General features: G+C 39.6%; 1 protein-coding gene across 1 annotated transcript in view; it reads left to right on the top strand.

The window, feature by feature from the left end:
- The window catches only part of HDAC9 (histone deacetylase 9), a gene marked incomplete at its 3' end in the record, with an annotated part of 272,117 nt that extends 263,326 nt beyond the window's left edge, over positions 1-8,791 (top strand). The window contains exon 26 of the mRNA XM_084260475.1: positions 8,752-8,791. Within this exon, the coding sequence (XP_084116601.1) occupies positions 8,752-8,791 (40 nt within the window). The remainder of the gene's footprint in view (positions 1-8,751) is intronic.
- Positions 8,792-16,146: the final 7,355 nt, after the last annotated feature.

Raw genomic sequence — 16,146 nt, 5'->3', positions numbered from 1 at the left:
AGGTACACTAGCAAAGAATGAGAAAGCTGGTTTTTCCAGCTTGCCAGCTGCTTCTTTACGTTAGTGAAGATTGCTTTCAATTTCACAAATTGAGAAAATGATATAGTAACTGCTGTTGGTTGTTTTGCCAATTAGAGATGAAAAAAAAAATGGATAGCCACTGAGTACTGTGCCATCTAAAAGAACAGTATTTCTTCAAAGACTCCTTTTAAGTGAGGAAAGCCACTGCAGAAGTTCTTGGATTGGAGTTTCCCATGTACTTGTTTTAAGGACAAATCTTCCTGGCTTTCTCCAGAAGAAGAAGACCCAAAATGCAGTGGAACCGTTCGGTTTTCATCATGCAGAGAAAACAGAGGAAGGAGGAGGAAAGGGAAAAAAAGCCTTATAAGGAGACTCATCAGCTCCCTGCAGGCGGTGGAGCAGAGCTGTGTAACAACAGGAGAGAAAGGAGGGAGCTGTGGGTAGGCAGAGCAGTGGTGGGAATGGAGCCAGAAGGATCCATGGCTCCTCCATCGTGACAGCTACTTGTTTGGTTCAGTTCTTGCCTCCCACGTTGGCTCTTTAATCAGAACTGAACTGATAGGCATCCAGGGGAGCAGTGTAGTGCTAAAAGCTACAGATGCATTTAGGAGTGAGCGTCTCTCACAGCAGCGGGAGCGCTCATCTGTCAATGAGCTAACAGACACGGCTCCAAGGGACGCACGGGGAGCAGAGCTAGCTAGTAAAGTTCACAGTATTTACATAATTACCTGCCTGAAATTACATTTTAATATGCTCTGGCTATTGTTGTGCTAGTATTATTGCAAAGAAATCCATAAAAGCTTAGTGAACAATCCAGTGATGGATGAGAGACATACTTTAGATTTGTGAGAGGGCTAATTGGTGATCAGGTAAGGAACAATGCAAAGTTTGTCATACAACTCATTACAAGACACTTCTTTTAGCCAGGCACAGAAAGGTGCCTGCTTCTGTATGTATAGCTCAGAAATACAAAGAAATTTAGTTTAACTCTTGGAACTAATGCAGTCAAACAAAGGAAATCTTTTAATTGTGTGGAAAAGGGTGTGGTTAATTTTGTGTATTTTTATATTGTTCTCCACTCACTTAAAACTACAACCATTGAAAGAAAATGCTGATCCTACATGACTTAAACAAAATAACCCTTTGACTAACACTGCACTTACTTAATTATTGTATTTATTACCTACCTACTGATAACCTGTGATAGTTTCCACCCATTCTGAAAACAGAATTTCAGAGCAGAGCTGAGAGAAATGGAAAAAAAATGGATGTGCTGAAATGTACACAAGTGGAATTCATGTGGCTGCCAGATTCATTACACTTCATCAGTTCTGGACTCTTACAGGGATGAATCCTTCATGATGAATTGTTCTGTGGAAAAATGGCTTCGTTTGAAAGATCTTCTGTGGTGCTGTAGAGATTCTTCAGCAGCCCAGAAAAAAACCCTATGCACGCATGCATTCCTAATTCTGTTTCCACATTTGTAACCCACAAAGAAGTCACCCAAAGCTGGTTTGCCATCAGAGAGCAATAAGACAACATACATGCTGTAACATTGGGTCAAAATTGATAGGTTTTCTTCAGGCTTAGGGACACCGTTCCCTCTGTTTTTCCTCACAATGAATGAAAAGAGGAATATGGAATCAAAACTGGTGACCTCAAAGGTCTGGTTTTGAGGGGAAAGTCCTCTGACCTGTGGGGCACCTGGGAGGACCTGGCTACGCTTTGACTATGCATGTAAGTCTGGTAGAGGATTAAAAATCCAGGAACAAATTAGCCATTGCATGCTCTGGTTTCATGCCACTACAATTTCATACATTTCACGAGAACACGCTGTTCATTTCATAGACATATACCAACATAAGCTGCAGTGACATAGTGATGAGTCCAACTTTGCTTTTTCACATTTGTTATGTTTGTTGTAATTAAGGGCAAAGTAGGCAATGCTCTTTCTCCAGTCCCTTTCTATGGCATACAACAGGGCTGGAGGAGTATGAGGAGACATCAAGTTCTCTTGATACGACAGAAGCCATTGTAGGTGCAGCCCTCCTCCCCACATTGTTGTTGGGACCTGCCTTCTGAACACCTGTTGCAAGCCCTTGCATTTAGTGTTTTTTTGGGAAAATTGGTTGTGACAGGTAGAAGGAGATGACTATAAATAACAGTGGCTAAGGCGGCAGCCTAAAGGGTTTTCTTGTTAAGCCAGGAACCAATTTACTTTCCCTTAATTCCCACCATGGTCAGCCAGACTGATAATTCTGGCCTGCATCTCTAACCTTGTTTCACTGAGTTGATGGTAGAGATCCTGTTGACTTCAGCTTTGAATGGTCAGGTCTCCACATGAAGAGAGCGGCAGCAAGAATCTCTTTGTGGGAAACTCTTGCCAGTTATGTTGGACGATATATTGGTGTTTGGAGTGAGATGACTCACTTTAAACTCAGATTTTGGGTAAAGCAGCTCTTTTCCTGGCCAACTCATATCTGACTCATTTACCACTGATGAATAAAGGATAAAATGCTCCTGGCTAAAGCCCATCTTAAGTATTTCTCTTTCTTTCTTCTCTCTTTCTTTTCTTCAAGTGACAGTGCCGATTATTTTTTTATTTGATTTTCTCTGGCAGGCTAAATGAAGAAAGCCGTGAAAAGCTGCTACGCTTTTGGTGTCTTATTTTACTGAAGCACAGCTCTGCATTTTAAGATCCAATTGAAACTTGATTATAGACTTCAGAAGAGAACAGATATAGAAAAAAGAGTTTGTGGATAGGAAAGAAAACATGCATGATGCTAACACAGATTTAAATACAGATGCAATTAAAGGAACATGCATGCCCTATAAAACATTTCTGACTACCACAACTCAGCGTGTTGATAACTGCTTATTCCCTATGTGAGATGCAGGCTTAGCTGATTAGAATTTGCTTTGGCCAGACACCCATTTCAGAAATCTCGATGAGAAAATATTCAGTATAATTCTGTCCCTGATACACTGGAGCTTCTGTATGTTTCTTCTTAAAATGGAAAAATAAAAGGGTGTGGAGGGAGAACTCTTGCACTTACTATTTTTACAGCAAACAGTAAATCCTGAGAATGGCATTTATCAGAATTTGATTTTATGGCCCTCATTCAATTGAATCTAGGTTTTACTCAAGCTGAAATGAAAACAAAGTTTAATTTTTAGGTATGGATCTTCATTTTACAGTTGCAGTTTCAGTCACTTTGCATTATGTTATACGCATTGTATTTTACATTAGAGAGTCTGTCTGTGTCATGGGGTACAGCTAGCCACTGTCTGGTATCACTTGCTATCCTTGTGTATCAACTCATAAAGTTTCACTTAGTATTTGGAATTTTGGTCTTTTCCGATGTAGTGATTCTGTGATTCTGTGAAATTACAAGTTATTTTAAAGCTGAACTACACCTATCTCTGTTATTTCACTATTTGGGTACCTACCTCAGCTGTACTGAGTAACATGCATCTACCTGGTACTCCACAGGACCTGCAATCACAGCCAGGCTCAGGAGCTGACGAACAGCTTCCTCAGCCGAAGGCTGAAACCCTATGTATCCCACCTGCTTCTTTTCCCATGGTGGTGGATGGGTAAGAAAGAGAACCAGGAGCAGAGGAGTTTGAGAGCCACCCTTGCCCTGGTGACTCAGTAAATCTCTGTATCCAACTCATGCTGTGTAGAAGCCTTCAGGATACCTACCCAGGCATTAACTTTTTAAAAGGTCTTTTTGGGACATCTTACACCTTTGGTACTCAGGTAGTGAATCCCACAGCCTCTTGAGCATTGCACTCCTTTCTCTTTGCTGTAAATTTATTAATTGATAAATTCACTAAGGAACCCCAAGTCCTTGTACTGTGAGAAATTAAAGCAGCTTTTTTCTTACTTACAGTCTCTTATAGACATTTCTGGTTTAAAGGCTTCAGCTCTCTCAAGACTCTGTATTCCTCTTGGCATGAAAGCAATTTCTTACATCTTATTATTGTTGCCCATCTTTGTGCTTTTTATAGTTTTCTTTGAGATGGAGTAAGAACTGCATGCAAGATTCGCAGTGTTGGGCACATCGTGGATTTATACAGTGACCTGATGTTGGTTAGGGGTTTTTTTTTGTGTTTCTATTTCTCTCTGTTCTTCTACCAAGCTCTTAGTCATAGCCATCACTGTGTACAAACAGTTAAAGCTGTGATCCCCCTGTTTTGTCTATTGCATATTAGTCTGTGCTTGTTTACCACCTTTTCCACTCAGAAAGGGTGTTACTGGCTTTAGAAGTGACTAGTGTCAGTAATTTGGCATCAATAAACATTATCACCTAAATTTACTGATAGTCTGCCAAGACTTTTAGTGATGTTTTGGAGAATCCCTCCATAGTGAAAATTTACCAATATTAGTATTTGTTTCCTACTTCTGATGGACTGCTAATGAGAGGGCCTTCAACCTAGATTCATCAAAGTATTTGGATTAGATTCTAGAAAGACTTTCTTTGCACAAGGATATCACTTGATCCCTTGGCCTTCATTTCTTTCAGAAACTTCTAATAAATTTATAAAGCTTGATTTCTTCATGTTGACATAACTTTTACCCAAAATATCATAATTAGTAATTGTACCATTGATTATGGCTGCTATCAATTTCCCCACACAGGCTTACTGTATCTATTGAAGTTTCCAAAAGAGGAGTTGCATTTGTTACCTTCTCTACCTCTGGCATGGATGCTAAGTAGAATATGCTCAATAGTTATTTCTTTAACAACATCATAATTGCATTCCACTCAAACTCGGTGGATAAGTATCATCTGCTCTTAGCAATTTGGCAATGTTTAATATATCACTTGGTTCTAGTGCTAATTCAGTTTAAGATAGTTCATCTGCAAATAATAAAATCTCCCTGACACTTCCCTAGTGAACATAAGATATAAATAGTTCATTTTGCTTTTGCGGTCTACCTTCCTTGATGCTCCTTTTATGCTTTGATCATTTCTTCTGATGTATTTGAAAGATCTTTTTAATACTAGTTTTTATGCCTTTAACATGTTGCTCTTCAGACTGTCCTTTTGCCTGTCTTGTTGAGAGTTTACATTTCACTGGGCAGAGTTGATACTTTATTTAATTTGCCTTATTTGGACACTACTTCCTCTTTTGAGATTATATGTGTAGTTACCTTATCCTGCTCTTAAACTGTGATGGCTTTTACTTTTAGTTCCTTTTCCTTTGATCCCTACAAAGTCCATTTTTACTAGGATATACGCTTACTTGTGATCTCTTATATGATGTCTTTAGACACTCTCCAAATCATCTCCATGGTACAGAAATCTACCTCTTTTTCCCCAGCTTTCTGCTACCAGAAGATCACTTTTCAGTTACAATGATCTTCCCTGAGACTGCTGAGTTAAATTAGGAACAGATTATGGCATAAAACAGCCATACCATGCCAGAAAATCTATCTTTTGTTCAGCAGTTTCTGTGACTTGGAAACATACCTTGAATTTTTATTTTTATGTGTGTGATGATGTAGCTAGGATGACTCTGTAATTCTAATTTTAAAAAATAAGGTAAGAGAAATATTTACTAACATTTGGATGACATACAGGATTTATCTATATTCCTAAATATTGCCTTTTTTTTTTAAGTGTAGATATAAACTATTTTAAATAATATTCGCATTAAATAATCTGGTTGCCATTTATTCTCAACAGCCGCAGAACAGCACTTAAGATGTCACACATTTTGCCAGATTTTGTCCATATGGTGGGATTTTGTCCCATCTATTTCTTTTATTTTAAGGTTTAAGCAGAATCGTCCTGTTTAGTGCTAACTGCAAAGAAACTACTTCATTCTGCCATAGTGTGAATTGCAGATATACAGGCTTATAGGTGAGCACTTTTTCCAGCACAAAAATAAACAGAACGAATGCAAGATGGGTCTTTTTGCCTGTTTTGTGTTTTTATGCCAACTTCTTATCAGCTCCAGGAAGGCTGACTGAACTGATGTAAGTAACATTGAGGTAACATAAATTTAGTCTGATAGTCTCTGTCCCCTCAATTATTTTTTTGAGAATTTTTTATTTTAGCAGAGTAGGTAAATATTAATTCACTGCTTAAAGTTATGTGACTACAGCGTCTTTCTCTCTGTACTAAGGACTCTAAAACTTTACTGGCTCTCACACAAGACTTTGGCCTAAGCCATTATCCTATTAAAATGTATGTTTTTAATGATAAGACATTGGATAGATGCAGTGATTTCTCTGACACTAATGAAAAGAAGTTAAAGTATGCACATAAGTCATCAGAAGGGGACTGGAGAAGGCTGTGAGAGCAACCACACTGAGAGACAACAGCTGGATTCATCAGGGCACCCCGACCTCTGCTCCGTTTCCAAAAAAAATGGGTCTTACATCTTGCACTTGCGTATAAAAAATTCTATTAGTGCTTAGGCTCGGTCTGATGCAGAATTATTGGCAAATTGTTGGAACATACTGGAATATACTAGAATATAGCACTCAGGATCAGTTCTGGCACTCAGAAACACCCTCATCAATGAAAAACTACCCAGGACTAAATCCCTGAAGAGGATCATCTTTCAGTTGTGCTATGATCATGAGAATGTTGTTCCCAGAAATCAAATAGATGTGAGCAGACTGTTGCACATACTGCTTCCCTAGTTCCTTTTAAATAACCCAAAATCATGCTTTCGCTTCCAGATTTCAAGAGCTCCACTCCTTCCTGCCCTGCCAATCGCCAGTTTAAATCTATTGACAACTACTTCTTCTCATTCATTCATTCACTTTCTCAGAGCAGGAACTAAAACCTGGGCTGTTATCTGCTTCCAAATTATTCTCTTCCCAGGCAGCCCCATAAGGTCCTGGCTGTTTAACGAGGGCTTATCACACTTTAATGTTATGCTAGAGGACATGCAGGTCTCCCAAAAGCAGTTGGAGACAGTGGAAGCATGTGGTCAGCACAACTGCAACATACAGCATCAGTATGAATTCTCCTCGTGGTGCATGATCCTCTATCACACCTGAGAGCCCCAGCAGAGGGCTGGGCTCCATCCCATCCTGGCTGCCACTGTGTGGTCTCTCCAGCGAGCCAGAACAATGCAAGGGAGGGGGAAGGGAAGAGAAGCCAGCGATGATCTCAGTCATTTGCAAAACATTTTTATGCATATCTTGATAAGCTCTTTAGGTTTTTATTGCCTGTCAAAAGGGAGAGATATCTTGCTACCATCCGCATGTGGGCAGGGCAGGGCTTCCACCTCAGCACTGCCCCTGCTGAAATGGCCCTTGCTGCAGCCTTCCCTGGAATTCTACTTCACCTCACTTCTCAGAAAAGAAGGAGCTGCAGTGGTTATTGTACACAGGAAACATTCTCCACCATGTGGTGAGGAACAAAAGATTTGAGATTTATAGATTAAAATTTTTTAGGGTCAGTAACCTTTTGGAAACTGATTGCTCTGAAAAATATCTTTTTTTTCATACATCATGCATCTGACATATTTTTCAACATGCTAGTTGTGATCATTCCTAATCATAAAGGAATAACCTGTATAAAATCATTTAAAAACACACTGCTGAATTTTTCATTGGGAAAGACTTTAATAAATTCCAGATTCATTTAAAATTCTCTGGCTTCCTTGCTGAATAAACTACCAAAGCCCATGCAAGCCCCTTTAATTACCTTTTTTTTTCCATGAGATCTCATGAGTTTGTATTTTCTGAGGGAAGTTTTACTGAAGCCAGTTATTATACTGGATTATGAGATTTAACTGGTAAACATCTCATTTATTGATTTGCATTTATTTTTCACTCTCCACTCATTTCAAAATTCCTCGAAGTGACTAGTTTTAAAGAGGTCTTAAGCTTATTTGTCATATGGTATTCTGCCAGACTGAGGTGAAGAATGGTTTATGTCCAAATTCTTAATGCACTTCAATAGGAAAGTCTCACAGGAATCTCATGAAGCTTCCTATTTTAGAACTGCCAGCATAATCCTCAGGTGCGATCGCTTGTCAGGTACAAGGGATTATGACACTTTACACCAGCTCAGCATATGTGCCCCCTGTTCCCTTACTGGATGTTTCAAAGAGTTCATCTTCCCTAAGTAGTCTTATGTCCCAGAGACTCTCAAATAAATGATAAACATGTAATCTGATTTGATACTATTAATAGACACTTTCTCTATGACAGTGATTTGCTGATCGAGTTCAGAGTTTGGTCTCGGAAGTTGCAGGCAGGGAGGCAGGCAGACAATGCGTTCAGGAAAGCACAAAATTAAATATCAGAGGGCCGAAGAAGAACCCAGAAGAAAAACTGCTAACTACTTGGCTACTAGTGAACTGTGTTGCTTTAATGGTATGGGCCCGCTTGAAAAAATAAATGCATGTATTTTTAGTTGCAAAAGCTTGTAAAATAAAAGTATCACAGCTATTTTTTTCATGAAATTATTTGACTCTGTTGACACAAAGCATGTACATTTCTGGACAAAAAGTTATAAAATATTCTGACATATTTTAATATAAACAGGAACATTTTCGGTGATTGCTTGGATCTAAAATGTTTTTCCACTTGACATTTGTTTATACTTCCTAGGAAAGAAACTCTATTTATGGATAAGTGAATAACACAAATAAACATCAGAGAGAGCTGAAAAATCAGCTTTGATTATGCATGAAAATTTACAATGTCATTGTGTACTCTTGTGCCGTATTCTGATTGCCTGTTTATTTTTACAGAGCTGCTGGCGAGCCCATGGAAGAAGAGCCAGCCTTGTGAAGTGCCAAGTCCTCCCTGATATTTCCTGTGGGTGACATCATTGTGTATCCCCCCAAAGCACCCTCAGACATGTCTTGTCTGCTGCTTGGGTGGCACAGATCAGATGGAACATAAACACTGGGCACAAAACTCTGAATAGCAGCTTCACTTGTTCTTTGGATGGACTTGAAAGGGCCCTAAAGATTCCTTAAATGTAACCGCTACAATTCTAGAGTTACAGTAAAACAGTCTTGGGAGAAAGAGCCTAGAGCATGCTTTTTATATGCTGTTTGACCCGCTCACCAACATAAATTGTGAAATAGAGTATTACAAAATTCTACATGATAGATTATAGATACAAGAATTGCAACAGCCAGCAAAATACTCGGTAAACTCCATGAATCACTTTCTGACACTTTTTACTGGGTAATTTTTTTCATACTGTGTTAAATTGTTAATAGAATTTGTTTTCCTTGCTCTGTGAAATGAAAAAGGAAAAAAAAACCCAAACCTTTATTTTATGTGCCATTTTTTAACCCTGTGTAATGAGTTCTTAGCTGAGTAAGTGAAAGGTGTGTAAATTACGACGAGAGATTTTAGCTAAAGGGAAAGCACTTCTTATTGTACTATAAATCCCCCGAAGGACTATGCTTGGTGGCGCTTTATTTTCTTTTACCTTTTCCTGGCCATTCCTCCCCATTTCACGTATTCTTTTCTATCATAAAAACACGTTCACGATTCTCTGAAACAAGCAACCTTCTGCCTTTAAAAAAGAAAAAAAAAAAAAGTGCTGTACCCTCCGTAGTTGACAGTAGCTCTCACCAGATGTGCAGCAGAGATCAAGTAGTCTCTGAAAAATGGATGGCTTTTCAAATGTGTTTTTAGTTTGTTCTGAAATGTTTTCTGCGTCCAAACTGTAAGAGCAGCGATCTTCAGTAACTGCGTGCAGCTCATTTGAAGCTCAGGTGTTTCTATGGAGGTTGTGCTGGGGGGGGTGTTCTTTACAGGTCGTCATGTGAATGCGAACTGATTCTTTTATGTAGTCCTGCACCGAGAGAACTGATGTTGCTTACGAAGCTTCAAAGGGTTTTAGGCTTTATTTTAGATCCCCAAAGTGCAGCGAGATCTCCCTGCAATGTGACTTTAGCTGTTTAATTCCGTGTTTTAGAACGTAACATAGAGTTGTGCCTTTAGCTGATAATGAACGCTTAAACTGTTACACGTGTTGCCTTACCATCAGAGAAAGAGATAGGGCATGTATGTAAGACTACTTCAAATGAACAAAACTCTGCTACAGCAACTTTTTATTTTGCTTACAACTTTCTCACCTAATGAACCCTGGGAGATACCTTGAAGTATTCAACTTGCAGTGTTCGATAGCCCACTCAGCTTTTAAAAGCAAGTGATGTTCATTTTTAGATATTTTCCAAACTCAAAAGATATATTAAAGCCATAAGTGAAGACTGTCATGCTTTTTATTCTGAAATCTGAAAGGAACCTTAATTAAAACAAGATTTTGGGGAAGGCCGCGATATGAAAGATATGGAACAATGTGGTTTCAGTTATAAGCAGACTCAAACCTGTAAATCAAAGATGAAAGATTTCACTCAAATAGAATTATATAATTCTCTTTTGTTATGCAGTCAGACTATATCTTTCATGCATTTGGGTTTGTTTACGATTAGCATTTTAATTTTAAAGACTTTTATTACTTATACAAAAGCTCTCTGCTACAAGTTAGAAATTTGAGGCATGCTTTGAAAAGGGAAATCTAAAAAAAGAATGTCATTTCCTATAATGTGAAGTAAACTTTTATTCTGAAAGGCTTATTCTAAAATGGATGTATGCCCCTCAGAACGTGAAATAAAATTCTACCCCCCATTTACAAGCCAAAATCATGCTCATTTTAGTAATGCAAAGAGTCCCAGCAGGCTAAATTAACTCCTGGTGTAAGCCACCTTGCCTGACTTTGGGCTGTTCTGAAGGGGTTGTTCACATGACTAAAGCAATCAGGAGTTGATCCCGTATTTTCAGCAGACCTGTGATGTCAATCTCACTTGCCATTTACTGTAATTTTCTTGTGGTCATCAAAGAAGTTTCCCTTCAAGGAAAGTGAGGACCATGGTTGATGAGTAGAGCTTATTTGTAGAGCTTTTCACATTTGGAAATAAAGGCCACAAAGTTTTAATTGAGTGCATAGTAAGATCGTTTTGAAATTAACACCACAAATGCAAAATCTGCTTGTGCCCTTAAGTTGCATGAAATTGAATATGAATTGCAGCCTGAAATGTGAGTTACAAACTTTACCAATTAGAGCCAATATTCTAGGGTGGAAATCAGCTAAAGCTGTCCTTTGTAGCTGGAAATGCTTTTAAAATGCCAGAATAATTTGAATTAAACCACATGATAAACTCACACTTATGCATTTGTACAGACAGACAGACATCTAGACATGCTATTGGTTAAAGTTAGGATCATTTTGGATAAGCAAATGTGCAAATAAACTGCACACAGATTGTGTCCAGAACTCTGTTCTCACTGAAGTCAATAGCAAAATCCTCTTTGATTTCAACGGGAGATGGATCAGGCCCTGCTTTTTTTTTTTCTTCTTCTTCCCTTTAAGTCCAGAACACCATTACTTTTTGATTATGTCATTACAAGGCACCGTACAGCCCTCTGGGAAATGATGGAGGCTTATGGTGAATATCAACACTTCCTTCAAAGCAGACCTGGGCTTTCTGAGAGGGCAGTTTCACTTGCTGCTGTTTTCTTCTCACAGTATTTTTTATTACCATCAATAGCTCCCCATGGATTACAGTTAAAATATCTCCCAGCAATTTTAGACATACTTTCAGGGAAATATTCACATAGATACTCTTAAAAATGCCAAGTTTTAGCTGGTTTCAACAAAAAAAAATTCCAAGAATTTTAGAAAGATGAATGAATTGCATGTTCCTCCATTTCTACTGTTCAAATTCAGAGGCTTAAGAGCTGTTTTAGAAGAAAAGTCACAGTCTCATGGCTCACGTGGACCTGAGCTCAGGCGAGGGATATTGACACTTCTGAAAATTAAGTCCCAGATACTTCAAGCCGGCTGTCAAAATATCTACATCTGAGTTTAGATGACTTCTAAAACTGAGCTGAAAGGGATGAACACGGGGCGGGGGGGAGGGGAGTAAATGGTGATTTCTGTGAGTTATTCCACAGAGACAGTGAATCTGAGGAGGTGGCAGAGAGCCCTCAGAGCCAGGGTAACCTTCTGCCTGGTGCGGAAGGTTCTGGGGCTGCAGGTGGGAGGACATCCCACAGCACCACCACCCCAGGCTGCCATTGCCATTAGCAACAAATCTTTGCCTTGCAGGGCAAGCGTGCAGGAATCTGCCTCAGGATCAAGGTGTCCCTAACCCACCTACTTCTTAGGTCCTTAAATACTTTTCTTGTATTCTTAGGTCCCTAAATTAGTGGGAGAAAATGAAACTGAAAAAGTGATGTGACTCAGACTATCAAGAAAAGAAAGATTTTTATTCAGATTAATGCTTTTTAAGCTGAATGGGAGTGGGAACAATAATGAACAGTAAATCTCAGAACTGCTAAAATATGAGTGTCTTGCCCTTCAGCTTTGGACTCTGTGTGCAGGAATTCTGCATGTACTCATTTAACTTTAATATAATCTGCAGCAATGAAGTGCTTGATTATATGATCCTTTTTCAGGCAAAATTCCTAGCAAGAAATCAAAGTTCATGGGATTTCTGCCAGTGTAAAGATGACAGAATTGGTCCCTTTTTAATTAGGTACCTTCCTAATTTTACTTTCAGTGAAAATGAAGTAACTAACTCTAGGCAAGTGAACTGGAGGAAAATAAAATCATTAAGCTATCTTAAATAAACAACATAAAATTAAAAAAAAAAACCCAAACAGCTGTAATGCAAACAGAGATGGCTGTTTCTTTACTTGGCGAAAAATCAACAGCATGCTGCCAGCTGAACAGAAGTGGCAAAACGAATCCCTCTCTAGAGCATGGTGTCTTATCTAAGTGCAGCCTCCCTAAAAAGCGGAGAGTCACAACCGGAGATGAAATATTAGAAAGGTTTTGCGGCAGCCAACACCAGAGGTCCTGTAGAGAACAAGAATGTAGAGACTGAGTAATTTGTGTAGACAGACAGCAGGACACTTTCAGGGCAATGTGTCTGGGCCGAAGAATTAGAGGGAACTTTTCCAAAGGCCCTGATGGCTGTGAGGCAACTTCCATGAGCTTGCAGGGCCGAGGAGGTGCCCAATGATCATTTGCTCTTTGGGAAATGCCTCCTCCATCCCACAAGCGTGCCCACAGGCATGGGGACATGAACTTCTCTGTACGTTACTTCTCTGTACATTTCGGCCTGAATAGGAGCAGCCAGGTGTGCTGCCCTGACACGTATGCTGTGTGCTGGCCCGAGAAGCTGTCACCCCAGCAGACACTTCGTAACATGACTGACAGGGAAGATTGACGTAATTCTTTTTCTTTTTTCCCAGTAGTGGCCTTTCCAGAAGTGTAGCTCTGCGCAGTTGTTTTATTATAAAAGGTCACAAAAGAGCTTTGTGAACCATCGTACTTGTTTTTTTTCCTTTTTCATTTTTTACAGACTCGGCGTAGAAGTAAAACAGAATATGTTTATGGATGGGGGAACCTGTTGGGAAAGAATTTCTCTTAAATCAAGCTTCCACTACCTGCTTTTCATGCTGGATTTGGAGGAGTTGGGGTTTCTTATTATAATTTCAGCTTTTACTTCATCATGCCACTTGCTCTTGTTTTTTACCTGTAACTGAATTCACCCTTGTGGCACATAGAAAACCACCCAAAAAAAGCCTGTTTTTCTGATGGATGCCTCTGCCCTTGGTATGGGAATAAGACTAGCTTATCTTTGCCACTTCTAGCAGCAATTAAATGCTTCATTTTTGTGATAGATCCAAACTGGAGTGGTATTTTATGAGTATGGTTTAGCTGGCTGTCTGCTGATGGTTAAAAAAAGAAATTGTGAAACTTGCATTCCTCCTCAACCTCAAAAGGGACCCATTTTGATTTTAACAATGTAATATTTTCACTTGATCCAAAAGGTTTTTGTCCCATGACATCTTGTTACTAGCTCAGTTTTAGTCTCTAGCAAATAACAAGCCACAGACAGCAAAGACCAAAAAGGATATTCCAGCAACTATTAATGATATCTCTTGTGCACAATCCTTCGCCCTGCTCTAGTGCTGTGCCCCATGGTTTAGCATGTTAGAAGAGTTTATAGCAAAACATAAATTGTTCAGTGCCATCAAAGATACTACTGTTCAGATGCTAATTAGCACACTGTGAGCTGGGCTGTAATTTATAAGGAAGATGTGCTCCTGTGTGGATGGTCTGAAGGCAGGCGACATGTGAAACCAGAGGGGCTGATATTGTGCAGTGAGAGTGATCCTGTGCTAAGGTGTCCACACATTATCCCCATTATCCTTCCCAACAGTATGCCTGCATGGTCAGAGACACATTTGCAATAGCAGAGCCATAGGATGCCATGATCCAAAGACCAGTGAAATCCCATCTTTGACAGGTTTTGAGTAAGATCTGGGAGGCAGCTTGAGAAGAAACCTTAACTTTGCGCTCAGCCACACTCTAACTCTAAAAAAAGAGCACAGATACAGATCTGAACTTGGCCACACATCCCTGTTTCTGATATGAAGTGCTGGTTCTGCTTCTAGAAAAGTCTGTCTGCAAGAGCATTGACAGAAGTGGATATATTCTATTGACTTCAGTGGGCTTCAGGGGAGTGTACACATGTTATGGGAACAGGTTCATATTCATGTCTCTTGCAGCTTACTTTACTGCAGTTTTAAATTTCTTGATTGGTTTAATATACCAAGTTAGGATGCAGTAGGAAAGCATAAAGCTATACCTAGTGACGTCATAACTAAAGCTTTCAAAGTAAACTTATTGCTGTGGGTTTTTACAACACTGACTTTTGGGTCTAGGGATTCACAGCTGACATTTTCTTGGAAAATTGATGTTGCTATCTGTTTCTATGATAAAAAACAGTCCTTTTACTCAGAGCACTACAAGTTTATCTGTAATTTGTCTTTCCAGGCAGATCATGTTCTAAGGGATAAAGCATCAGTGGGACTGACCCAAAGAGCAAAATTTTTAAAGGTCAATAGTAATATTTCCATAAGAGTAAAAGGAACCTGTGGATTATTGTTATTACTCCTGATACATTTTTGTATCTGAAAGCATCCAATAAGTAATGTTAAGTAATATTGTGCTCCAAAACTTTGTTGATTATAGATATAAGATCATTGAATTGGCGTGAAATAGTCTCCAACCGAGTTGTTAAAAATCCCTTTTGTTTTGTGTTTTGTATAATTCTTTGGCTATAGTCTTGTCCCAGTGTGAATAAAAGCTATTTGAAGTAAGCTTGTTCGATACTCAGAGCTTTTTTTACCCCTCTCCCCGTGCCCCCCCTCCTTTTTTTTAATCAGCACTAAAAAGAAGTGGAGCTTTGAACATGCCACCCTGGTTGGATCATAGGAATCTGACTGTTAAAATATAAAGGGCGGAGCATGGCGAAGCTGGAGTGCATAAAAAAGGAACCACAAATGTTAATGTAAAAGTAATGTTACATAGCAGGCTAAAACCCACACAAAGCAGAGCATTGCAGAGCTCCAGCTTTAACACCAAGCTCATATTCTATAGTTCCTTTGGCTCATTGTCCTGAGGCGTTGCAGAACACATAATTCTCCTCCCAGTGAAACAATTTAAATAGTACATGCACTGTTTTGAAAGCTGTAAGACCCCTACTTTGTGGGAGGTGGGGAATATCCAGCACGCTGCAGCAATACTCCGGGCCACGGTGTTGCGCCAGCCCTGCCGCTGTAAAACTTGAGAGTTATTAGGTCGATATGACAGACCTGCTTTGAGAAAAGCACCCAAGGAAAGCAGCGGAGTGGGGAAGGCCTGCTTGCTGTGAGCATGCTTTGATCACTTGCACATCGCCAGAAGTAGCGGGTTCAGGCCGCCGAGGTTGCCCCTGTGCGTGCAGCTCTGTGCACCTACGCCGAAAGCTGAGCGGGCGGAAGGGCAGTTGGGCAGTACAGGCACTGCATTTGCACATGCAAATCCCCACCTCCTGGCACAGAGCCAGAGGTGGATTTCAACCAAAATGAAGCAAAACAGCACCCTATAATTTTAGCTTTATTTCACTCTTCAGAATAACGCATCTTTTTTCCTTTCTGGGAAAAAGGATCCCAGCCCCAGAAACCCACAGCTCCACTACAATCAATAAAATGCTGTTTGAAAATTTGGAGGTGTAACATGTAATTTCCTTGGCATATTTCAAAGAAGTTCCATGCCCAGAGGAGCT

The sequence above is a fragment of the Gallinula chloropus genome (genome assembly GCF_964237585.1).
Source record: "Gallinula chloropus genome assembly, chromosome: 2".
NCBI classification, from domain to species: Eukaryota; Metazoa; Chordata; class Aves; order Gruiformes; family Rallidae; genus Gallinula; species Gallinula chloropus.
The sequence above is the reverse complement of the archived record's forward strand: the minus strand, read 5'-3'. Positions and strand labels throughout refer to the sequence as shown.